This window comes from Scyliorhinus canicula, chromosome 3 (genome assembly GCF_902713615.1).
Source record: "Scyliorhinus canicula chromosome 3, sScyCan1.1, whole genome shotgun sequence".
Taxonomy (NCBI): Eukaryota; Metazoa; Chordata; class Chondrichthyes; order Carcharhiniformes; family Scyliorhinidae; genus Scyliorhinus; species Scyliorhinus canicula.
The window spans coordinates 275,137,865-275,163,993 of NC_052148.1; the positions used below are offsets into that span (position 1 = coordinate 275,137,865).

The window sequence follows — 26,129 nt, forward strand, 5'->3', positions numbered from 1 at the left end:
TTCAAGTTTTCTAATATAGTTCGGAAATCCTTGCTACATCTTCATTTCAGTAATATTTTAATTACTGCATCTTCAGATTTACACAGCTTTTATTAACAGTTCAAGACGTAACGAGTTACTTTATCAAAAATATCCACACTTTGAAAATATTTTAAAATGAAGCATAATTAATAATTGCTCCTCCTCTCTCACCAATTAAAATGAGATATCTTAGGCTGCAAAACCCAAGTGCAAAGTGGTGGGTGGATGGATGGGAAGTTGAACTCCTGGGTTTCACTCGATTTACAAACTGCATTCTCGCTATCACAGTGGTTAGAACTGTTGCCTCAGCGCAGGGGTCCGGGTTCAATTCTGGCCTTGGATGACTGTGTGGAGTTTGTACCTTCTCCTCGTGTGTGCGTGGGTTTCCTCCGGGTGCTCCGGTTTCCTCTTTCAGTCCAAAGATGTGCCGGTTAGGTGGATGGCCATGATAAATTGCCCTTAGTGTCTAAAAGATGTGCGGGCTTGATGGGTTCCCGGGATAGGGTACGGTAAGGTTCCTTCAGAAGGTGCAGACCCGATGGCCTCCTTCTGCACTGTAGGGATTCTATGGAAACTCTGTAAGCTTACATCTGTCAATTCATTTCTGGAATTACTTTTTTTTTTTAATTTAGCGTACCCAATTATTTTTTTCCCAATTAAGGGGCAATTTAGCGTGGCCAATCCACCTAACCTGCACATCTTTGGGTTGTGGGGGTGAAACCCATGCAGGCACGGGGAGAATGTGCAAACTCCACACTGACAGTGACCCAGGGCCGGGCTTCGAACCTGGGTCCTCAGCGCCGTGAGGCAACAGGGCTAACCCACTGTGCCACCGTGATGCCCCTGGAATTACTTTTTAGTGTAATTAAAAAATCAGCATTATCATACATCAAGCAGGAACATTATGTAGAACAGTGTATTCCAAGTACAGCATTAAGACATCTATAACCACTAGTTAGAATTGTTTGGCAAAATATTTAAATTCGCACATTACAAACAGTTTGAGGCTTTACCCAATTTTTACACAATCTCAAATGCTGCACACTCCACACTTACAGCAATGATACAGCTATGTCGTAATGACTAAAATAAAGCAAGTTGTACTGCATTCATTCAGGCTGCTCAAAAATTGGTTTATGCAACTTTATTAAAAAGAAAAACCCAGTGAATATGAGCTATTAGTTGATCAGTCAACCAACAGATTTGAATCATAATTCAGTGCCATGTAAAAGTGTTCTGGGAAACAGATTAACTAATAGCGTTTTTTTTTAAAGCAGTACTATAAATGAAATTTACAAAAATGATCTGAGCTAGTCCATTTGGGAAGGTGGAGAGACAGTAACTTCCATTTCCATTCTGCGCAAAACCAACAAAAACCGTAAGTCATTCCTTTTATTAACACATGCATAAAATACAGCGGATATTTTAATTAATGCCGACATTATAACATCCTGTACCAATCCACCATTGATAACAAAGTTATGAGCATAAAGTAAATAAACTCAAATGCCATTTTATGTGAAGAAAATGAAAAATGCCATCCCAACAATGCAGCAATCCTTTAATGATAGAGTTTAGCTGCTGACCATCCAATTCCAGATTTAAAAAATCACCACTTACTGCAACGAGGAATGCTTTTAGTCTCATAACCAAGTTATTATGAAGGTATTGGCCACTTAACACATGCTCCATATATAAAGGAGGTCAGAGTTTCAGATGATTGATGAAACTATATTAGAAATTCAGAGAGCTGGTCATGTCGAAGCAGGAAGTACTAAATTGTTTTCTCAATAGCATGTGGATGGTGGAATGAAGGATGTGGTCTTATATGGGGGCAGCCAAATAGAAAACCAAAAATCAGAATTTAAAGTTTATTCCAGCTATAATGTACGATATTTGAATTCCAAGGTATCACATTGCATATTTCAGAGTCCATTCCCGGGCTATTTTGTTATACCTGCAAGTGGAGAGAGAAAAAGAGACATGATTTTACCCTTTGATCAATTTATATGGAAGACATTGTATACAGCAAACTGCAAAAACCTTTTCTGGCATTGGACATGAACACAAGCACATGGATCAAGGCAACAGATTTGAGCACCAACATGAGGTACAACTGAGAAGTGAGATTTAACTATCTACTGTTAACAATGAAGTCACACTCCAAAGCAGAGGGAAGATTAGGGGCAGTCAGAATACACTCTTTTCCCTTTGCTACCAATTTGAGACCTGGATCATGGTGCATGTTTTTGCACAATGAGAAAAGAGAGGATTTAGACAGCACCATATTTCTGCCCCCAAAAAATGTGGAGATTAGAGAAAGCCCAGAATTGCAAACGGAGAGAAGAGCAATAGATCAGAGCCATTTTCAAACAGAAGCACCAATGCTCCATTTCAGCCAGCAGCTCACGCTCCACAACATGCAGATGATTACGCAAGGTGATGAACTAGCTTCTCTTCATTCTAAAACTGCTCCATTGCTAATTCTCCTCCAAGAAGCAAGATTCCATTTTCATTCAAAACTCTCATTTTTCCCTCTCATTAACTCCATAAAACACATCCAATATGTTCATGGATCCAATGAGTTTTCACTGAAGGAATATTTTTTAAAAACTGGGTAAACCTTTGCAGCTCCAAATTCCAATCAATCAATCCCTGGAAATCTGTCTCCATTTTGAGGACTCTGATCAGTGCAGTTCCGGAAATTCTAACTCATTCCCCTTGAGCATAAAACACACAATCCTCTGCATTGCGGATTTGGATTTTGTTTATTGACACGTGTACCGAGGTACAGTGAAAAGTATTTTTCTGCGAGTAGCTCAACAAATCATAAGGTACTTGAAAAGAAATGGAAATAAAATACCTAATACGGCAACACAAGGTACACAATGTAACTATATAGACACCGGCATCGGATGAAGCATACAGCAGTGTAGTATTAATGAGGTCAGTCCATAAGAGGGTCGTTTATGAGTCTGGTAACAGCGGGGAAGAAACCGAGTCTGTTTGTGCGTGTTCTCAGACTTTTGTATCTCCTGCCCGATGGAAATTCCTCCTCCAGTATTGAAAGGAAGATGTTGCTGCAATGTATTATTGCCCAGGACCTCAATTTTGGAACTCGTCTTTGGAACCAAGGGGAGATTGCTGGGGAACACCAGAGTTAATGATGCAGGAGCAGGAAGAGAAGGCACTGCAAGTGATACTCTGAATAGATAGATAAGAATGGAACCTGGTGACAGCAGTCCCAACCAGTTGGACAAAAGTGGGAAGAGATTTGGAGGAGAATGATGTGGTCAATTGTGTCAACGGTCAAGAAGACAAAGAGGGAAAACCACCTAACCACTGGTCTACACTAGCTATTCCACTCCATTTTATTGCAATGTGTACCAAGCTTAAAGAGAAATTTTCATAGCGACATAGAATTTACAGTGCAGGGGGCCATTCGGCCCATCGAGTCTGCACCGGCCCTTGGAAAGAGCACCCACGCCTCCACCCGATCCCCGTAACCCAGTAACCCCACCTAACCTGCACATCTTTGGATTGTGAGAGGTAACCGGAGCACCCAGAGAAACCCCACGAAGGCACAGGAAGAATGTGTAGACTCCGCAGTCAGTGATCAAAGTCGGGTATCCAACCCGAGACCCTGGAGCTGTGAAGCAACTGTGCTAACCACTGTGCTGTGCTGCTCAATAAAAGCTGCAATATTTTAAAACCAATTCAAGCGGAGTAAATTTTAGCTTTCTGAAATAAAACAAAACAAGTTACAATATACTTCACAGGCAATTAAGTCTGGCACATTACCCCCACAAAACAGCAGCTAGTGTGGTGCACTGGTTAACACTGGGTGGCACAGTGGTTAGCACTGGGACTACGCGCTGAGGACCGGGTTTGAATCCCAGCCCTGGGTCACTGTCCGTGTGGAGTTTGCACATTCTCCCTGCGTCTGTGTGGGTATCACCCTCACAACCCAAAAGATGTGCTCGTTAGGTGGATTGGCCACACTAAATTGCCCCTTAATTGGAAAAATAATAAATGGGTACTGTAATTTATAGTTAAAAAAACAGCAGCTAGTATCATGGTCCAAACATGCACTTTACACCTATATCTGGAACATCCACATACAATCAGAACCCAGACTCAACTGACTAGTCAGTAATTTGCTTCAATTCACCCTCTGATTCAACACGAGTCAGAGAAAATCCTAATTTTGCAAATGGTATTCTGAACATATAGAGCAAAATACAGTGGATGAACAAATTAACTTGGGTTACTCATATTACTTGTACAAATGGGATGGTCAAACAAGAATCCACAGACACTCCCATTTCAAATCACCCTCAATTGTTTGTTTGTAATATATAATATCAATCATGTCAGCCTCCTTCACGCAGTCATCGGACTGCAACCCCCCCCGTAGCTCTTCAAACCTCATTTGTGGCTTTCAAACTTGCCCGGTATGGAATACGTTAACTTGAAAAAAAAAAGCCTCAATCAAAAAGTTAAAGCTGTGGTTTTCGGATGGCCAATCCACCTAACCTGCACAGCTTTGGACTGAGAGAAGTAACTGGAGCACCCGGAGGAAACCCACAGCCACAGGGAGAAAATGCAAACTCCAGTCACCCACGGCCGGAATTAAACCCGGATCCCTGATGGTGAGGCAGCAGTGCTAACCACTGTGTCACTGTATCACCCCTGGTTTTATGGTTACGACTATTACGGTTTTTAACCCAGCACTAAAAAAAATGATTGCCAAAAAATTGTCTTAATTCTACAAATCTTAAGTCAGTTTGCTTTAAAGGTGACCGAATTAAAATTATAATACAAAAATAATCAAAAATCAATTCAGTTGGGCCAATTTTTTTTTATTGATTCACGAATTCAATTCATGTATTTTATTTATTATATACAGGCAGTCCTCAATTTTATGATGCTCGAGTTACGACAACGGCACTTACAACATTTATGAATTGACACCCTGTTTCAAACTTATAATATTGGTCTCGACTTTACGATACCAGCAAACAAGTTCAACCTTCTTACATGCACATCGCTCTCGGTGTCGTCCATCTCCCTGATTTAAGACACTCCGTTGCTGGTCTGACGTATTTGTACTTGGTGAATCATTGTTTCTGCAAACGTTTTCTTGAAATTTATATTTAAATTAATTTATTGCTGTGTTACTTTTTTTATACTGAATACAAAATTCTGGGTTATTTTGATGAAAATTAGCCATCAGGCCTTGGTTCAGGAACCAATCCCGGATTTATAACATTCCTCTCATGAGAAAATTAGTTCTGACGTTCCACATTTCAACTTCAGATGCGATTTTCAGGAACCAGTTGGGTCATAAGTCTGCGGACTGCCTGTATGTAAATCTACATCCTGACAGACATTTGGCAATTCGTCAAGTAGTCTGTTTAGAAATGCTAACTTTCACCTTGCGGCTTCAGATTGATTTTAATTTACACAATTTTTAAAATGGTTCGAGTGGGATAAAAAGCCCGTCAACCCCTGATCAAACGCAGCGGAAGAAGAATCTGAAAAATGCAGTTCCCAAAGACTGACTGCAGCAATGATAAATTCAATGCAACAAGTATTTCCTGTTGCAGTAAAGAATATTCCATAGAACTGTAGGCCTTTACTGCACAGGAAGCTGAGTCATGTCTATAGCAACTCTGCTAATGTTATTTACCATTTGGCCCATCGTTTTCGCACTGACTCCCAAAGGAGCTCTCGAGCTAGTCCCATTCTCCAGCCCGATCTTGCCGGGCTCTAGATTAATCACTTTCAAATATGTATCCAACTCTTTTGCCCTCAATACCCACTTCTAAATCATGTATACAAATCAGAAAAAGTAAGGTTTCCAGTGTTGAGCCCTGGGGAACACCAATTTTGACTCGTCTCCAGTCTGAGACAAGCCCATCTATATCAACCCTCTGTTTCCTATCTCTCAGCCAACTTCTAATCCATGCTGCCAAGGTCCCATCAATTCCAAACGTTTTTAATTTGCTAACCAACCTGCCATGTGGCACTGTATCAAATGCTTTCTGAAAGTCCAAATATACAACATCCATGGCACCACCTTCATCTTTGACAAAGGGTCATTCATCCAGAATCGAAACGTTCGCTCTTTTCTCTCCCAACAGATGCTGCCGGACCTGCTGAGATTTTCCAGCATTTTCTCTTTGGGCAACACCTGTGTCAGCTCGTCAAAGAACTCAATTAAATTTGTCAGACATGACCTGCCCTCGACAAAGCCACGTTGACTGTCTAGTATTAACCTATTTTTCTCTAAGCGAATCTCATCCCATATTATGGCCTCCATCAGTTTTCCCCACTATTGATGTCAACCTGACAGGTCTATCCAAAACAAATCTCGCTGCCCTGCCCTCTCCACATGGTGCTACATCTTCCTCCAATTTCAACATTTTATTCAATTTCCCTTTGAAAGATGCAATGGTCTCTGCCTCAAAACCCTCTGCTTGAAGAATATTTCCTCAGCCCTCTCTTTATATAAATAATTTAAAAATCTCATTAAAACTAACTCCATAATCTCAAGGGATAGTCTTTCCATTGACACTCCAATGTAAAAATCAAACCTCATTTTAGGTTGCTCTGTCCCAGTGGAAATATTCCCAACATCATTAATCTTTCCTTCAACTAAATCATCCCACCTCTTTAACTCGGGTGAATCGACAATATTCACTGGGTTTCAACATCCTTTAATAGTGTGCTGTCTCTATATACAAAACACAGAATTCTGTTGGTCTGATGACCATCAACCTGCACTTATACTTTCAGCCAATTGTATATTTGAATCCAGAGGCATCTATTCATCACACTCCTTCAGGATCTTTCCAACACTCCTCCATTCTCTTCCAATCTCACGTACCTGGATTGAAATTCAAATGCCACTTGTCTATTACACTAACATGTCTTACTGAAGTCATTTGTAGTCCTCCCACTTGCTGGGTCAAAAGCACGGAGCTCCCCATCTAACAGCATCAGTGTGCTCGTACCACAGGAACTGCAGCACCTCTAACAAGAAAGCTCACCACTTCCTTCTCAAATGCAATTGAGGATGGGCAAAAGGTGCTAGCCTTCTCAGCATCCCAATGACGACAGGAAAATAATCTACTTGTGTCAGCAGCTTTAAGATTCCATTACATCTACCTAAGCCAAATCATAAAGAAAGCTCAAAAGTGGACTGAGCCCAGAGAAAAAGAACTCTGATCCTAGCACCCATTTATACAGATTTCTCTCAACTCGCCAAGAAACTACGGTCCCTTATATGATATATCCTAAGTTTTTTTAAAATACCATCTGAAAGTTTCGTGAAGATACATCTAACTGTATATAATTAATCTATCCATACCTCAAAACTATCCATGGAAATGGTCAAACATAATTGACCGTTAAGATATCCTAGTGGATAATCTTGATTAATCTGTGCATTTATAAGCGATCACTATTTTTTTCTTAAATCATGGATTCCAAGAATTTTCCCACAGGTAGACTAACTGGTCTGCGGTTAACCTGCTTTTCTATTTTAATTCTGGTGGTTATCCAATGTTTGAGCCATATTATTAGTGTGGGGAACAAGATAAGCCAATACTACTGCACAGGGGCAATTCTTAATTGTCAAATTAGGCGTCAAATAAATTGTTACAAGTTAAGGTACACTGCAGTTCCACAATTCTAATGGTGTAAATTAAAATGCATTGGCAGAAGTGCCACAGGGATTCCAATAATTACCACACTGAACATATTTACTTCTAAATCTGAGAATTCAATCACAAGTTAAAATATCTAGTTTGTGTTATGAAAACAGCAGGGTCACAGGACACTAGTAATTTTGCACTTTAGTATTGTTGTGGAACAGTGCCTAAAAGATCAAGCATCCTAAACATTGCCATGCACTGATAAAATTATCAATTGACAAAAGACTGGTCATCCTTGCTGTGCTTTCTCTACCTTCCAACCAAACAAAACATGCGATTTATGATTTAGTTAACCTCCGATCACTCCATGAGCCAGCATGCAGATGTATTTAGTATAAGAGAACTTCCAAGGGTACGCATTGAGCTTCAAAAGCTGCAAGCACCTTACCCTAGAGCATTGCATATTTTTCTGTCCACTCCCTTGCTAGTCTGCTATACCTATTAATGTTGATAAACACAAACGTCAGACCTAGAACATAGAACATAGAACAGTACAGCACAGAACAGGCCCTTCAGCCCTCAATGTTGTGCCGAGCCATGATCACCCTACTCAAACCCACGTATCCACCCTATACCCGTAACCCAACAACCCCCCCCCTTAACCTTACTTTTTCTAGGACACTACGGGCAATTTAGCATGGCCAATCCACCTAACCCGCACATCTTTGGACTGTGGGAGGAAACCGGAGCACCCGGAGGAAACCCACGCACACAGGGGGAGGACGTGCAGACTCCACACAGACAGTGACCCAGCCGGGAATCGAACCTGGGACCCTGGAGCTGTGAAGCATTTATGCTAACCACCATGCTACCCTGCTGCCCCCGGACTACAAATGCCCACCTACAAATTAGAAAACTTGAGAACATAGGATTTCTCCAATTCTCCCAAATAGGAGTATAGCTATCTTCAATTTGGATTGGGGTGAGCACAGTAAGAAGTCTTACAACACCACGTTAAAATTTAACAGGTCCCGTGTGGAGTTTGCACATTCTCCCCGTGTCTGCGTGGGTTTCGCCCCCACAACCCAAAAATGTGCAGAGTAAGTGGATTGGCCACGCTAAATTGCCCCTTAATTGGAAAAAATAATTGGGTAATCTAAATTTAAAAAAAAAAAATTTAACAGGTTTATTTGGAATCACTAGCTTTCGGAGCGAAGCTCCTTCATCTGTTGAATTTACAGAAAGAAGTCTTACAAGACCAGGTTAAAATCCAATTTAATTAGCAAGGGCAATAATAAGTTTATTGATAACTATCTCGTAGCTTAGTCATGCTTTTAACAACTGCGGTATAACTGTAGCTCTAAACAGGCAATGTAACGCAGTATCAGGTTGTCAGGGGCTGGTTTAGCACGGGGCTAAATAGCTGGCTTTGAAAGCAGACCAAGGCAGGCCAGCAGCGCGGGTTCAATTCCTGTACCAGCCTCCCCGAACAGGCGCCGGAATGTGGCGACTAGGGGCTTTTCACAATAACTTCATTTGAAGCCCACTTGTGACGATAAGCGATTTTCATTTTTTTTGATATGGAACAATCAGTCTGAAATGCTAACTATCTCTTCCTCCACAGATGCTGCCCAGCCGGAAGGATTCCACCATTTTCTGTTTCATTCCAGACTGCCAGCACCCAGAGTATTTTGGCTTCATTTTACAGCATTATATACACGTGACACACAAACTTGTATTTTGAGACAGAAACAGTTAACTAAGGGGTACCTGAATTTATTGCTAGTTACCTTTACACTCCATTGTTCAGAACAGCACAGCTGCCTTTCTAGTAAATCAAACTGCACAATTCTTAGTAACCAGCACATTGTCAGTAGAGGCAAAAACTCCAAAAGCAGGCAAATATAAAAATTCAGATGCGAGGTCACAGGTTTGCTCTTCAAAAACAAATCCTGATTCTCTGTCAAAAAAGCGAGGACCCCTGCCAAGATTCCAGACTGCAGAATAAATATCTCATGGCATCCTCACGGAATATATTTTCATCATGGCCTTGGTTTGAATGGGGAGAGGAGGAGAAATGATTATGGAAATATAATCATCATCTCCTCTTCTGCTCTCTCCAACCACAAACTTCATCCCGCCTCCCTTAAGGAATAGCAAAACGTTGCAATGTAAGCAAATTATGTTTTTACTTGCAGCATCAAATAGGGAACAGTAACATAGTGGTTATATAACTGGCCTAGTAAGGGCAGCACGGTAGCATAGTGGTTATCACTGTTGCTTCACAGCTCCAGGGTCCCAGGTTCGATTCCCGGCTTGGGTCACTGTCTATGCGGAGCCTACACGTTCTCCCGTGTCTGCGCGGGTTTCCTCCGGTTTCCTCCCACACTCCAAAGATGTGCAGGTTAGGTGGATTGGCCATGTTGAATTGCCCTTAGTGTCCAAAAATGTTAAGTGCGTTACTGGGTTACGGGGATAGGGTAGACACGTAGGGTGCTCTTTGTAAGGGCTGGCGCAGACCCGATGGGATGAATGGCCTCCTTCTGCACTATAAATTCTATGATTCTAATCCAGTGGCCTGCACTAACAATCCAAAAACATGAGTTTAAATCCCACCACAGCATCTGATAAAATTAAATTTAGCTAATAAAGAAAACTGGAATAATATGTTAGAACAGTTTCAGTAATGGTGACTAAAAAAGGCCTGGATTGTCATCACAAAAATCTGGTTCAATTATTTTTTTTTATTTATTATGGGGAAATTTAGTGTGACCAATCCACCTTACCTGCATATCTTTGGGTTGTGGGGGTAAACCCACACAGACAGTGACTCAGAGTCGGGATCGAACCCGGGTAGCAGTGCTAACCACTGTGCCACCGTGCCTTGCCTGTGAATGATTCACATCTGGTTCAATGATGTCCTATAGTGAAGGGAATCTGCTGTCCTTACTGTACCTAGCCTCACTGACTCCTATAGCGAAGGGAATCTGCTGTCCTTACTGTACCTAGCCTCACTGACTCCTATAGCGAAGGGAATCTGCTGTGCTTACTGTACCTAGCCTCTGACTCCTATAGCGAAGGGAATCTGCTGTCCTTACTATACTTAGCCTCACTGACTCCTATAGCGAAGGGAATCTGCTGTCCTTACTATACTTAGCCTCACTGACTCCTATAGCGAAGGGAATCTGCTGTCCTTACTATACTTAGCCTCACTGACTCCTATAGCGAAGGGAATCCGCTGTGCTTACTGTACCTAGCCTTACTGACTCCTATAGCGAAGGGAATCCGCTGTGCTTACTGTACCTAGCCTTACTGACTCCTATAGCGAAGGGAATCCGCTGTGCTTACTATACTTAGCCTCACTGACTCCTATAGCGAAGGGAATCTGCTGTCCTTACTATACTTAGCCTCACTGACTCCTATAGCGAAGGGAATCCGCTGTGCTTACTGTACCTAGCCTCACTGACTCCTATAGCGAAGGGAATCTGCTGTCCTTACTATACTTAGCCTCACTGACTCCTATAGCGAAGGGAATCCGCTGTGCTTACTGTGCCTAGCCTCACTGACTCCTATAGCGAAGGGAATCCGCTGTGCTTACTGTACTTAGCCTCACTGACTCCTATAGCGAAGGGAATCCGCTGTGCTTACTGTGCCTTGCCTCACTGTGACTCCAGACCCACAGCAATGGGTTTGAGATCATGGCAAATTCTTAAATTTAAAAAATGGCTGGATCACATTTATCGTTAATTATCACAAGCAGTGCCTGTATTAAAAAATTTTTTTTTAAAAACGACACCATCAACGATTTTAAATTCACATCAGACAAAACTGGATTAACAGACTTAAAGCTTGAGAAAGTTTTAACAATGAATCCAATTCAACATAATATACTCCATCCAGTTAACAGCATTAGGTTCCAGTTTCAACTGCAGATGATTTAAATCAACCGAGGAGGGCACAGTGATCAGCACTGCTGCCTCACAGCTCCAGTGTCCCGGGTTCAATTCTTGCCTTGGGGAACTGTCTGTGGCGTTTGCACTTTCTCCCCGTGTCTGCGTGGGTTTCCTCCGGGTGCTCCGGTTTCCTCCCACAGTCCAAAGATGCACAGGTTAGGTGGATTGGCCATGATAAATTGCCCCTTAGTGTCCAGGGATGTACAAGTTGGGTGGGGTTACGGGGATAGGGTGGGGTTACGGGGATAGGGTGGGGTTACGGGGATAGGGTGGGGTTACGGGGATAGGGTGGGGGAATGTGCGCAGGGTCGGTGCAGACCCATTTGAGCCAATGCCACCTTCTGCACTGTAGATTTAATGAATGCCATTCAACAGAAAATCAAAGCTAAGCACCCCCGTGTCAGAACCATAGAACATAGAACAGTACAGCACAGAACAGGCCCTTCGGCCCTCGATGTTGTGCCGAGCAATGATCACCCTACTTAAACCCACGTAACCTGTATACCCGTAACCCAACAATCCCCCCATTAACCTTACACTACGGGCAATTTAGCATGGCCAATCCACCTAACCCGCACATCTTTGGACTGTGGGAGGAAACCGGAGCACCCGGAGGAAACCCACGCACACACGGGGAGGACGTGCAGACTCCACACAGACAGTGACCCAGCCGGGAATCGAACCTGGGACCCTGGAGCTGTGAAGCATTGATGCTAACCACCATGCTACCGTGAGGCATATTACATATTTTTTAAAGTGCTTAATGTTTTCCAAAGCATACAGCTCTAGCCAAGAACACTAACCAGATTCAATGTAGAACATCATTGGTTAACACCACCTGTCCGTTGATTCAGCCTAGTATTGTAAAATCTGTGTTGACCTCAGTTAATCTCCAAGCCATGCAATAATCTCCTCCAAGAGAAGGGGTGGTCCTGGACTTAATTTTAGGTAACAAAGCTGGGAAAGTGATTGAAGTATCAGTGGGGAGCATTTTGCAGACTGACCATAACTCAGTTAGAATCAAACTGGTTATGGAAAAGGACACGGGTGGGCCTGAAATCAAAGTTCTAAACTGGGGGAGGGCCGATTTCTATAAGATCAGATGCGATTTGGCCAGAGTGGACTAGGAGCAGGAACGTTTAGGTAAATCTGTGACAGAACACTGGGACACATTCAAGGAGGAAATAGAGAGAATACAGGGCCAACATATTCCAATGAAGAAAAAGGGTGGGACTAACAAATTCAGTGAACCCTGGATATCGAGGACATACAGCATTAGATAAGGAGAAAAAGGGAGGCCTATGGCAGATATGGAGGGCTCTAAACAGAAGCCCAAGAGGTGTATATGTGGAATCCATTAAAAACTTTTTCTTAGCGAATGACATGGGTCTGCAGAGACAGAATGATGGATGTAGCACCGTGGTTAGCACAGTCGCTTCACAGCTCCAGGGTGCCAGGTTCGATTCCCGGCTGGGTCACTGTCTGTGCGGAGTCTGCACGTTCTCCCCGTGTCTGCGTGGGTTTCCTCCGGGTGCTCCGGTTTCCTCCCACAGTCCAAAGACGTGCAGGTTAGGTGGATTGGCCATGCTAAATTGCCCATAGTGTCCAAAAAGGTTAGGTGGGGTTATGGGGATAAATAATAATAATAATTGCTTATTGTCACAAGTAGGCTTCAATGAAGTTACTGTGAAAAGCCCCTAGTCGCCACATTCCGGCGCCGATTCAGGGAGGCCAATACGGGAATTGAACCTGCGCTGCTGGCCTTGTTCGCCATTATACGCCAGCTATTTAGCCCATTGTGTTAAACCATCCCCAGGATAAAGGGAATAGGGTGGAGGCATGGGGCTTAAGTAGGGTGCTCTTTCCAAGGGCTGGTGCAGACTCGATGGGCTGAATGGCCTCCTTCTACACTGTAAAGTAGAACAAAAAGTAGTCTCGGGAGCAGCAGGAGTTTTTAAAAAGCTGCTTTGCTGAGTTGAAGGCGGAGATGTTGGCCCCTATGAAGACGTCGATTGAAAGGTTGGTGGAGACCCAGAAGATGCAGGGCACGGCGATCAAGGAGGTGCAGCAGAAGGCCTCTGACAACAAGGACGAGATTCTAGGCCTGGTGGACAGAGTGGAAGCGCACGAGGAGCTTCACAAAAAGTGGCAGGAGAAGCTGGAGGACCTGGAGAACAGGTCGAGGAGACAGAACCTGAGGATTCTGGGTCTCTCTGAAGGCGTGGAGGGGTCGCATGCTTCCTTCCCTAGGCCCCTGGAGCAGGATGGAGCGCACAGAGTCCTGGCCAGGAGGCAGAGGGCGATGGTGGTGAAGTTTCACCGCTTCACTGACAGGGAGTGTGTCCTGCGATGGGCGAAGGAGGAACGGAGCAGCACGTGGGAGAATACCAGTTGAAAGGAGCTGCGCCACAGGGGGCGGGGTCGGCTCAGGCAGGGAACGTGGCTTTTTCCCGTGAAATGGTGGGGGCGGTACTTGAAGGGGGGGGGGGGGGGGGGGGGGTACTGTGTTTGATGTCCGCGTTGGTTTATACGGGGTGTTTGTGGGGGGGGGGGGGAGACAACGACTTTCACTACCCCACTTTGGTAGGGGGAGGGTTGGTCATCTGGATGGGAAATCCAAAAGGGGATCGGAGGCAGAGGCTGGAGCAGCCGGGGGGGGTAAAGCATTTGCTTGACCGGGGAAAGGGGGGGAAACTGGGTTGCTGCTGTGCTGATTGAGGGGGAGTTGACGGTAAGAGGGAGAGTCAGGCGGGGCGCCTCCTCCTGGGGGGCTGGAGAGTGCGGGAGGCCTAAAGGAGATGGCTAGTCGGGGGGACGTGTAGCCCCCCGATCCGGCTGATCACGTGGAATGCGAGAGGCTTGAATGGGCCTGTCAAGAGGGCCCGGGTGTCTTTGCATTTAAAGGGGCTGAAGGCAGACGTAGTCATGCTACAGGAAACACACCTGAAGGTTGCGGATCAAACTAGGCTGAGGAAGGGATGGGTGGGACAGGTTTTTCACTCAGGGCTGGATGTGAAAAACAGGGGGGGTCGCAATCCTGGTGAGCAAGCGGGTGGCATTTGAGGCGGTGGGTGTTGAGGCAGATAAAGGGGGCCGATATGTTATGGTGAGTGGCAGGCTGCAGGGGGCCTGGGTGGTGCTGGTGAATGTGTATGCCCCAAACTGGAACGATGCAGGGTTCATGAAGCGGATGTTGAGTCGGATCCCGGATCTGGAGGCAGATAGTTTGATAATGGGGTGGGGGGACTTCAATACGGTTCTGGACCCGGCACTGGATCGGTCTTGATCGAGGTCGGGTAAGAGGCCGGCAGCGGCCAAGGTTCTGAGGGGGTTCATGGACCAGATTTTGGGGGGGGGGGGGGGTGGATCCGTGGCGATTTGCTAGGCCAAGGGCGAGGGAGTTTTCCTTTTTTGTGGTAAGCAGGGCGATAATCCCAAGAGTGGAGGGGGTGGAGTATTCGGCCATTGCAATCTCGGACCATGACCCGCACTGGGTGGACCTGGCGATGGGGGAGGAGAGAAGCCAGCGCCCGCTGTGGCGAATGGATGTGGGACTACTGACGGACGAAGAGGTCTGTGGGTGCATCCAAAGATATGTGGAGGCCAAAGATAATGGGGAGGTGTCGATGAATGTGGTCTGGGAGGCGCTGAAAGCAGTGGTCAGGGGGGAAGTTAATCTCAATCAGGGCCCACAGGGAGAAGGGGAGAGGATGGAGAGGGAGAGATTGGTGGGGGAGATACTGAGGGTGGATAGGAGATATGTGGAATCCCCTGAGGAGAGGTTGTTGAAGGAGTGCCGGAGCCTCCAAACGGAGTTTGACTTGCTAACCACGGGGAAGGCTGAGGCCCAGTTGAGGAAGCTACAGGGAGCAGTGTATGAATATGGGGAGAAGGCAAGTCGGATGTTGGCACATCAGCTGCGGAGGAGGGAGGCGGCTAGGGAGATTGGGGGAATTAGGGATAGGAGGGGGAACATGGTGCGGAGTCCAGCTAAAATAAACGAGGTCTTCCTATAGGCCGATTTCGCTTCTTAATGTTGATGCCAAGCTGTTGGCTAAGATCCTGGCCACTAGGATTGAGGATTATGTCCTGGGAGTGATTCATGAGGATCAGACGGGGTTTGTGAAGGACAGGCAGCTGAATACGAATGTGCGGAGGCTCCTGAAAGTGATCATGATGCCCTCCGGGGGGGGGGGGAAGAGAGAGAGAGAGAGAGAGAGAGAGAGAGAGAGAGAGAGAGAGAGAGAGAGAGAGAGAGGGGGGGAGACGCAGAAGTGGTAGTGGCAATGGACGCGGAGAAGGACTTTGATCGGGTGGAGTGGGAGTACCTGTGGGAGGTGTTAGGCAGGTTTGGGGAGGAATTCATAGGATGGGTCAAATTGTTGTACCAGGCCCCGGTTGCGAGTGTTTCGACGAACCGGCTGCGGTCAGAGTATTTCAGGTTATTTCGTGGAATGAGGCAGGGGTGCCCTTTGTCCCCCCTGCTGTTTGCCCTGGCGATTGAGCCGCTGGCCATGGCGTTGAGGGAATCCAGAAACTGGAGGGGATTGGTTCGGGGGGGAGGGGGGGGATCCGGTGGAGGGGATGGGGGAGGTTATGCAGATTCTTAGGGATTTCGGAAACTTCTCGGGATACAAGTTAAGTGTGGGGAAAAGCGAGCTTTTTGTGGTGCATGCGAGGGGCCAGGAAAAGAGATTAGGGGAGCTACCGCTCAAGATGGTGGAGAGGAGCTTTCGGTACTTGGGTATCCAGGTGGCCAAGAGTTGGGGGGGTTTTGCACAAACTCAATTTAGTGCGCCTGGTGGATCAGATGGAGGACTTTAGGAGGTGGGACGTGTTGCCACTCTCCCTGGCGGGTAGGGTGCAGTCCGTAAAGATGACAGTCCTCCCTAGGTTCCTGTTCGCCTTCTAGTGCCTGCCTTTCTCATCCCCAAGTCCTTCTTTAAGCGGGTAAACAGGAGTATCACGGGATTTGTGTGGGCAAATAAAACCCCGCGGGTTAAGAGACTGTTTCTGGAGCGCAGTCGTGAGAGGGGGTGGGTTGGCACTGCTGAACTTGTGCAGCTACTACTGGGCAGTGAACGTGTCTATGATTCGGAAGTGGGTAATGGAGTGAGAGGGGGCGGCGTGGAAACGGTTAGAAGCGGCATCCTGTATAGACACTAGCTTAGAACATAGAACAGTACAGCACAGAACAGGCCCTTCGGCCCTCGATGTTGTGCCGAGCAATGATCACCCCACTCAAGCCAACGTATCCACCCTACACCAGCAACCCCTCCCCGTCGCTTCCGCCGACGCGGCATACCACAAGCCCGGTGGTGGCGGCGACGCTGAGGATTTGAGGGCAGTGGAGACGGCATAGGGGGTAGGTAGGGGCCTCAGTTTGGACCCCGGTATGGAACAACCACAGGTTTGTTTCAGGTAAGATAGATGGTGGGTTCCTAAGCTGGCATAGGGTGGGAATCAAAAGGATGGGAGACTTGTTTATCGATGGGACCTTGGGCAGTCTGAGGGCGCTGGAGGAGAAATTTGGGTTACCCCCGGGGAATACCTTTAGGTACATGCAGGTTCGGGCATTCGTGAAAAAGCAGGTGGGGGAATTCCCATGGCTGCCTGCTCGGAGGATGCAGGATAGGGTGGTCTCAGACGTGTGGGTTGGGGATGGCAAGATATCGGAAATATATCAGGAGCTGCAGGAGGCAGACGACATCTCGTTGGAAGACCTGAAGCACAAGTGGGAGGAGGAACTGGGCAAGGAGCTGGATGAGGGCCTGTGGGCTGACGCCCTGGGGAGGGTCAATTCCTCCTCATCTTGCGCCAGGCTTAGCCTGATTCAGTTTAAAGTGGTGCATCGGGCGCATATGATGGGGGCGAGAATGAGTAAGTTTTTTGGGGTAGAGGACAGGTGTGTGAGGTGTTCAGGGAGCCCAGCAAATCATGCCCATATGTTCTGGGCGTGCCCGGCACCTACAGAATTTTGGAAGGGCTTTGCAAAGGATATGTCCACGGTCTTGGATACTCGGGTAAAACCGAGTTGGGGGATAGCGATATTTGAGGTATCGGACAATCCGGGAGTGCAGGAGGCGAAAGAGGCCAGAGTTCTGGTCTTTGCCTCCTTGGTAGCTCGGAGAAGGCTCTTGTTAATGTGGAGAGACGCAAATCCCCCAAGCATGGAGGCTTGGGTCAGTGACATGGCTGGGTTTCTCAGGTTGGAGAAGATAAAGTTTGCCTTGCGAGGGTCTCTGCAGGGGTTATCCAGGCGGTGGCAACCGTTCCTCGACTTTCTCGCGGAACGATAGGTGGAGGTCAGCAGCAGCAGGGATCCGGGGGGGGTTTACGTTATTTGTTGGGGGCGATGCCCCATTTTGTTTTGTTTGTTAATTTCTAGCTGGATAGAAGGTTAAGTGGTTTTTGTTGATATATTGCTTTGTTCTCTTTGCATTATTTTCTTTTTTTTAAATTTTCTTTTTTTTTTTTATTTTCTTTTTTTAAATTAATTTAGATTACCCAATAATTTTTTCCAAGGGCAATTTAGCGTGGCCAATCCACCTACTCTGCACATTTTTGGGTTGTGGGGGCGAAACCCACGCTACACGGGGAGAATGTACAAACTCCACACAGACAGTGACCCAGAGCCGGGATCGAACCTGGGACCTCAGCGCCGTGAGGCGGTTGTGCTAACCACTAGGCCACCGTGCTGCCCTATTATTTTCTTTTTTGTAGCGTTTTGAAAAATTATTGAAAAATTTGGAATAATAAAATGTTGTAGACCTCTATCAGGTCGCCCCCTCAACCTCCGTCGTTCCAGTGAGAACAAACCGAGTTTATTCAACCGCTCCTCATAGCTATGATTCAATGTAACCAAAACAAATGTACTCTGTAAACTGCAGTAACCACCCAAGGACAATTGGGGAAATATGGTGCACAAACAAAGGATTGAAAATACTCATTTTCTATTGGCCCACATACCCCATTTTCTATTGGCTAGAAATGCTGTCCCATGGGGATAGGGTGGAAGTGAGGGCTTAAGTGGGTCGGTGCAGACTCGATGGGCCGAATGGCCTCCTTCTGCACTGTATGTTCTATGATTTATGATTGTTTGAAAGTATTGTCTAGAATTTGGACAGCACCAGAAAGGATGGTTCCCCAAAACATCTTTTCTGTCCAGTGGTACACTGATACACCTTAGTGCTGTTAGGGGAGGTTTGGACAGTGGTTTAGTATTAAATCCATACAGATAGCCCCCATTACCATCTTGGCTAGTCCCATGCTGATTACATGACAATTTTATAAAGCAAGCATGTTAATGGTAATCTTGCTTTCATTCAATTTCTGAAAAAATGTTCAGCTTCCCAGAATATCTATCCCTAGGGAGTGTGCAAGTGATCTTCTTTGAGGGCCTTCTCAGAGGCAGACATTGTGATTGATCGAGGGCCTCTTCAGAAAACAATGTGGGTTTGGGACCTGGTTGGTGCTTGGAAATCTCGCTCCATTGGTTTGCTCATCTATAATTATCAGGTGACTTTCAGGACAAATTGCAACTTTCCTGAGTGCTTTTTAAAAGCCTATACCACCATCAGAACCCAGGAACCATCTTGAACTGCACCATGTATCCACTTTCACAGGCCTAGGAACTGATCGTAGCAGCAGTCCATGCTTAGAAAGTGACAGAAGACACACGGTCGCGTAGTGGTCAGTGCTGCTGCCTCACGGCATCGAGGTCCCAGGTTCGATCCCAGCTCTGGGTCACAATCCGTGTGGACTTTGCACATTCTCCTCGTGTTTGCGTGGGTTTCGTCCCCATAACCCAAAGATGTGCAGAGTAGGTTTTGGCCACACTAAATTGCCCCTTAATTGGAAAAATGAATTGGGCACGCTAAAAAAAAAGTAACAGAAGGCACCAATGCATTGATGGCTACTTAAACACAAAGCCATTTAAAGGCCCTTAGAATTGCTTTACACAATCTCACCACCGAAGGTTGGGAATGCTCTTCTCACCTACAGTATAACAAACATACACTGCACACCCGAGTGTGAAATGCTGTGGAACTCAACTGAACAGGGTCTCCTGGAGCCTTGCCAGGTTTCAATATTTCACTGGAAGATTGCTCCTGAATAACGTGGTCTTTTGAAGTTTGCTTCCAATGGCAGTCTTAACAAACATTTACCGATTCCTGCCAGCACTTGCAGTGGAAAAATAAATATCTTATTGAACAGCGGAGGTGGCTCAAGAGGCCAAAAGATCTACCCCTGCTCTTAATTCATTTGTTTACAAACCCATGACCTACTTGGAGGCAGGGGAAAGAGAATGAATAGGCTGGTTGAGGAAGAGTGGTTTTGAAAAGGTTGCACAATTAGCAAGAGATTGTATTTGAACACAATGAACAATGGAACAGGCTCACTAAAAACAGCTGCAAGCTGAACATACCAGGTGAATAGTTATTATGCAACAACTAGAACTGAACATTTCTAAGAACCAAATCAAGGCATCATGACATGACATAAATTTTTATTGCATTTCAAGTCATGTTAAGTAGACTGTTGAGAATATTTTCCTCCTATTGCAAATTAGATTCAGTATTTATAACAGTACTCCAGTGCAGTCTGCTGCACCAAAGTGATGTCCCACTGTAACTCAGTTCATGTTTCTAGAGGCTACCATTAAAATATTACTGTTTTTAATATCTTTGTGAAGTTTTGCCATTCAAAGCATTGAATTTTATACAAAATAGCCATTTGACACTGCATAAAGTAGAAACAGAAGACTGCACATTTAAAACGTTCAAGTTTGACATTGAATAATGTTCCTTTTAAGGATACTCACTTTTCCCTATCTGTTTTGTAGATACGTGCAATCTCTGGCACTAGTGGGTCATCAGGGTTTGGATCACATAACAGTGAACAAATGGACAATAGAACTGAAAAAGAAATAATAAGCAATTCAGCTTTATTCTATAATCAGCTAGCTTTTCGTCTCTCTTGTGAAACATTTATACATTTGCAATTTATTCTAGTTTTAAATCATCTTACTGAATATGAAACAACGCTAGCTGTACAAGAAAAACCACAAGTTGCATAATATCCAAGTCAATATTTCTTCTTCAGAATGCTCTTCCAGCCTTCAGTGTAAATTAAGTATGGATATGTCAAAGATTAGCAATTACTAATGTATCTGCACTTGAATAATAATAATCTTTATTGTCACAAGTAGGCTTGCATTAACACTGCAATGAAGTTACCGTGAAAATCCCCTAGTCGCCACTCCAGCGCTGTTCAGGTACACAGAAAATTCAGAATGTCCAAATTACCTAATAGCATGTCTTTCGGGACTTGTGGGAGGAAACCGGAGCACCCGAAGGAAACCCACACAGACACGGAGAACGTGCAGACTCCGCAGTCACCCAAGCCAGGAATCGAACATGGGACCCTGGCGATGTGAAGCAACACTGCTAACCGCTGTGCCACCATGCTGCCCAAGAAAGCATACTGGAAATTTGAAATCAAAGTTGAAATAGAAACCTGGCGGCATGGTAAGTGGTTCGCACTGCTGCCTCAACACAAGAACTAGGAGTCGGCCATCTGGCCCCTCCAGCCTGCTCCGCCATTCAATAAGATCTTTTTGTGGACTCAGATCCACTTACCCGCCCGCTCACAATAACCCTTAATTCCTTTACTGTTCAAAAATCAATCTATCTTTGCCTTAAAAACATGTTTCTAGGTAGCCTCACCTGCTTCACTGGGGAGGGAATTCCACAGATTTACAACCCTTTGGGTGAAGAAATTTCTCCTCAACTCAGTCCTAAATCTGCTCCCCCCTACTTTGAGATTATGCCCCCGAGTTCTAGTTTCGCTCGCTAGTGGAAACAACCTCTCTGCTTCTATTTTAACCGTTCCCTTCATAATTTTATATGTTTCTATAAGATCACTCTTATTCTTCTAAATTCCAATTAGTATAGTCACAGTCTCCTCATAAGCCAATTCTCTCAACTCTGGAATCAACCTAGTGAATCTCTTCTGCCTCCAGTATCAGCACATCCTTTCTCAAGTAAGGAGACCAAAACTGTACACATTACTCCAGGTGTGGCCTCACCACCACCCTATACAGCTGCAACATAACCTCCCTGCTTTTAAACACCATCCCTCACAATGAAGGACAAAATTCAATTTGCCTTCCTTAATTACCTGCTGCATCTGCAAATCAACTTTTTGTGATTCATGAACAAGAACACCCAGGTCGCTGCAACTTTTTGCATTTCAATAATAGTCCATTTTACTGTTATTCCTACCAAATGGATGACCTCACAATTACCAACATTGTACTCCATCTGCCAGACCCTTGTCCACTCACTTAAACCACCTATTATCCCTCTGCAGACTTTCAGTGCCCTCTGCACACTTTACCACTCATCTTAGTGTCATCCACAAACTTTGACACATTACCCTTGGATCCGGGTTCAATTCCAGCCTTGGGTGACGGTCTGTAAGACTTCTTACTGTGACTGAAGATTGGCATGAGATGGATCATCTATTCTGCACTTCTAGCTGAAGATGGCTGCAAAAGCTTCAACTTTATCTGTTACACTGATAAGCTGAGATCCCTCATCATTGAGGATGGGGATATTTGTGGAGTGTCCTCCCCCAGTTCCACCACCATTCACAACTCTTAGCTCTGTCTACTACATGTTACTCTCACTGGTTTGCTTGTAAGTAGCCATGTGCTGTAGCGCCACGAGTTGACAGCTGATTTTTGAGTGTGCCTGGTACTGCTCCTGGCCTGCCCTCCTGCACTCTTCATTGAAGCAGGGTTGATCCCCAGCTCTTTTTTTTTAAAATTTAGAGTACCCAATTATTTTTTCCAATAAGGGGCAATTTAGCGTGGCCAATCCACCTACCTTGCACATCTTTGGGTTGGGGGGGTGAAACCCACGCAGACACGGGGAGAATGTGCAAATTCCACATGGACAGTGATCCAGGGTCGGGATTCGAACCCGGGTCCTCAGCGCCATAGGCAGCAATGCTAACCACTGTGCCACCGTGCTGCCCCTTGATGGTAATGGTGGTGCGGGGGGGGGGTATGATGGGCCATGAGGCTACGGATTGTGGTCGCATACAACTCTGCTGCTGACGGCCCACAGTGCCTCGGGGATGCCCAATTGCTAGATCTGTTCAAAATCTATCCCATTTAGCATGGTGGTAGTGACATACAACAAAACGGAGGGCATCTTCAATGTGAAGACAGGACTTTGTCTCCACATGTATTGCGTGGTGGTCACTCCTACCAATACTGTTGTGGATGAATGTGTCCACAACAGGTAGAACATAGAACATAGAACAGTACAGCACAGAACAGGCCCTTCGGCCCTCAATGTTGTGCCGAGCCATGATCACCCTACTCAAACCCACGTATCCACCCTATACCCGTAACCCAACAACCCCCCCTTAACCTTACTTTTATTAGAACACTACGGGCAATTTAGCATGGCCAATCCACCTAACCCGCACATCTTTGGACTGTGGGAGGAAACCGGAGCACCCGGAGGAAACCCTCGCACACAGGGGGAGGACGTGCAGACTCCACACAGACAGTGACCCAGCCGGGAATCGAACCTGGGACCCTGGAGCTGTGAAGCATTTATGCTAACCACCATGCTACCCTGCTGCCCCTGGTAGATGTAGGTTTTTTCCTATTGTTGGTTTCCTCACCACAGGCCACAGCCCCAGTGCAGCAGCCCTTCAGGACTTGGCGAACTCGGTCAGTGATATTGTAACCAAGCTACTCCTGGTGATGTACATTCAAGTTCCCACCCAGAGTACATTCTGTGCCCTTGATACCCTCAATGCTCCCTCCAAGTGGTGTTCAACATGGGAGGATTACCAATTCATTAGCCGTGGAAGACGGTAGATGGAAACCAGGAGACTTCCTTGCCCATTCAAACACTTGCATGCAAATTACAGTGAGCAAGGAGTCGTGATGCACTGCCAATTGAGGGGAGAGGGTGGCATAGTGATGTCAGAGGACTAGTAATCCAGAAGTCCAGGCTAATACTCTGGGGACCCGAGTTCAAATCCCACCACAGCAATGGTGGAATTTAAATTAAATTGGTAAATTTGAAATTAAAGAGCTAGTCTCAGTAATAGTAACGAAGGAACAATTGTCTATGGTTGTAAAAACCCAGCTGGTTCACTGATGTCCTTTAGGGGAGGAAATCTGCCGTCTTTACCTGGTCTGGCCTACACGTGACTCCATACCCATAGCATTGTAGATGACTCAAACACCCTCCGAAATGGCTTCGCAAACTGCTCAGTTCAATCAAAATGTCATGAAGTCGAAAAAAAGCAATGAAACCAGAGAGGCCACCTGGCATCGAGCAAGGCACCGGAAAGGACTACAGCACACCCAAACCAGTCAACTCTACCAGTGTCACCGCCACCTCTGATGGGATGGTGGTATCTGTGATTCCATGAGTATGACTACATCAAAGCTGTTGCTTGACTAATCTATTGGTCTCCCATTTATGACACAGGTGGAATTTCTAAGAATTCTCTTCTCCAGCGAGCAGTCGAGGTTGATTCATTGAATATGATCAGGGCTGAGTTAGATCATTTTTAACGGTTATGGGGAGTTGGTGAGCAGACAAACAAAATGGAGCTGCGGTCACAATCAGATCACTCCTGACCTTTTTGAACAACGGAGCAGGTTCGAGGGGCTGAGTGGATTTTTCCTGTTCGTATTTCTTATGTTATGACTGGATGGAAATAAAAATTGTGCTCCCACCCCAGCCCCCCCAAAATGTATTTGCTTACTCAGGGATGGGATATGGTTGGTGCAGATTTCCATCTCTTTTGCGATGCTGTGAGGGGTCAGTCACCACCTCCAGCCTCATGCTGAGTGACTCAATTTGCAGGGGCATCATGACCGGAGAGGAGGGAAAGAAAATAATTGGGGAAATACAGATGTAGGTGAACCTCGTGAAAGGGAACAGAAAGGAAAGTAGATGCAAGTCACAAGGAGGGTTGAGAATCCACCTGTCCCACAGGTACGGAGGGCAATGCAGTTGGAAGGGGGGGGGGCAATATTTGGCAGCTTTGGGATATTTAAATACAGGGATAAGTGCTGTAATATTTGCATGCTTGTTCTTTTGTAGTAAGGTATAACTACTGCAGATTCATGCTACAGGTCAAGCTGTAGATCCGAGCCCTGGCTTTAGATAATCAAAAAACCCATTAATAATTGTGACATATAGGGCAGCAAGGTGGCACAGTGGTTAGCATTACTGCCTCAGAGCGCCGAGGACCCAGCTTCGATCCCATATCTGGGTCACCGTCCGTGTGAATTTGCACATTCTCCCCGTGTCTGCGAGGGATTTGCTCCCACAAGCCAAAGATGTGCAGGGTAGGTGGATTGGTCACGCTAAATTGCCCCTTAATTGGAAAAAATGAATTGGGTACTCTAAATTTTATTTTTTAAAAATTGTGCCATATCAAACTGACAGGAACCAGAGGAACCAAATATCCAATTTTTTAGAATCATTAAAAAATGTGATGCTTCCATATTTGGGTAAAAAGGAAAAAAAATTGGGTACTCTAAATTATTATATTTTTTTAAAAAGGGGCAATTTAACGTGTCAATCCACCAACCCTCCACATCCTTTTGGGTTGTGGGGGCGAAACCCACGCAGACAGGGGGAGAATGTGCAAACTCCACACGGACAGTGGCCCAGAGACGGGATCGAACCTGGGACCTCGGCGCCTTAGACAGCAGTGCTAACCACTGCGCCACCGCACTGCCCCCGAATAGGGGATTTTCACAGTAACTTCATTGCAGTGTTAATGTAAGCCTACTTGTGACACTAATAAAGATTAGTATTATTTAAACTTCCTTATATTTACCCCTCACATGGGAGTTGTTCAATTATTTTTGTGTTTGTTTAAATTTTCTTATCTGTGGTGGTTGCAGTTGCTGTGGATGTCAAGGCTGCCAATCAGTCAGCTGAGGGAGAGCGAATGTGCATACTAAATTTGCCTAGGTTATAATAAATTTGACTATGATTAGATGCAAACAATGTGTTATAGATCATAGAATTTACAGTGCAGGAGGCCATTCGGCCCTCGAGTCTGCACCGGCCCTTGGAAAGAGTACCCACTTAAGGCACACCTCCACTCTATCCCCATAACCCCAACTAACTTTTTTTTTGGACACCAAGGGCAATATCTTTGTGCGAGGAAACCCATACAGACACGGGGAGAACGTGCAGACTCCGCACAGACCCAAGCCGGGAACCAGATCCCTGGCGCTGTGAAGCAACAGTGGTAACCACTGTGCTACCGTGCTGCACTGTGAGACAGAAGTGTGCAACAGCACAAAAAAACACAATTAGAACTAAAAAACTTGATAAAGGGCATGTACAAAACTGTTTAGCTTCTTTACAAAAACCTCCAACACTACTTCCAGTTTGTGTAAATATTCTGGAATAATCTGAAGAAATCAGACTTC

General features: G+C 45.5%; 1 protein-coding gene across 2 annotated transcripts in view; it reads right to left on the reverse strand.

Moving 5' to 3' along the window:
- Nucleotides 1–1,133: 1,133 nt before the first annotated feature.
- LOC119963571 (ubiquitin-conjugating enzyme E2 D2-like) overlaps nt 1,134–26,129 on the reverse strand; it is a 55,543-nt gene continuing 30,547 nt past the window's right edge. Inside the window, exons 6-8 of one of the 2 annotated variants that reach the window (XM_038792895.1) lie at nt 20,460–20,553; nt 8,131–8,180; nt 1,134–1,978 (exon numbers count right to left, since the gene is read on the reverse strand). In XM_038792895.1, the coding sequence (XP_038648823.1) occupies nt 8,132–8,180; nt 20,460–20,553 (143 nt within the window). In that variant the 3' untranslated portion in view covers nt 1,134–1,978; nt 8,131. The remainder of the gene's footprint in view (nt 1,979–8,130; nt 8,181–20,459; nt 20,554–26,129) is intronic. The other variant, XM_038792896.1, reaches the window with a different exon arrangement.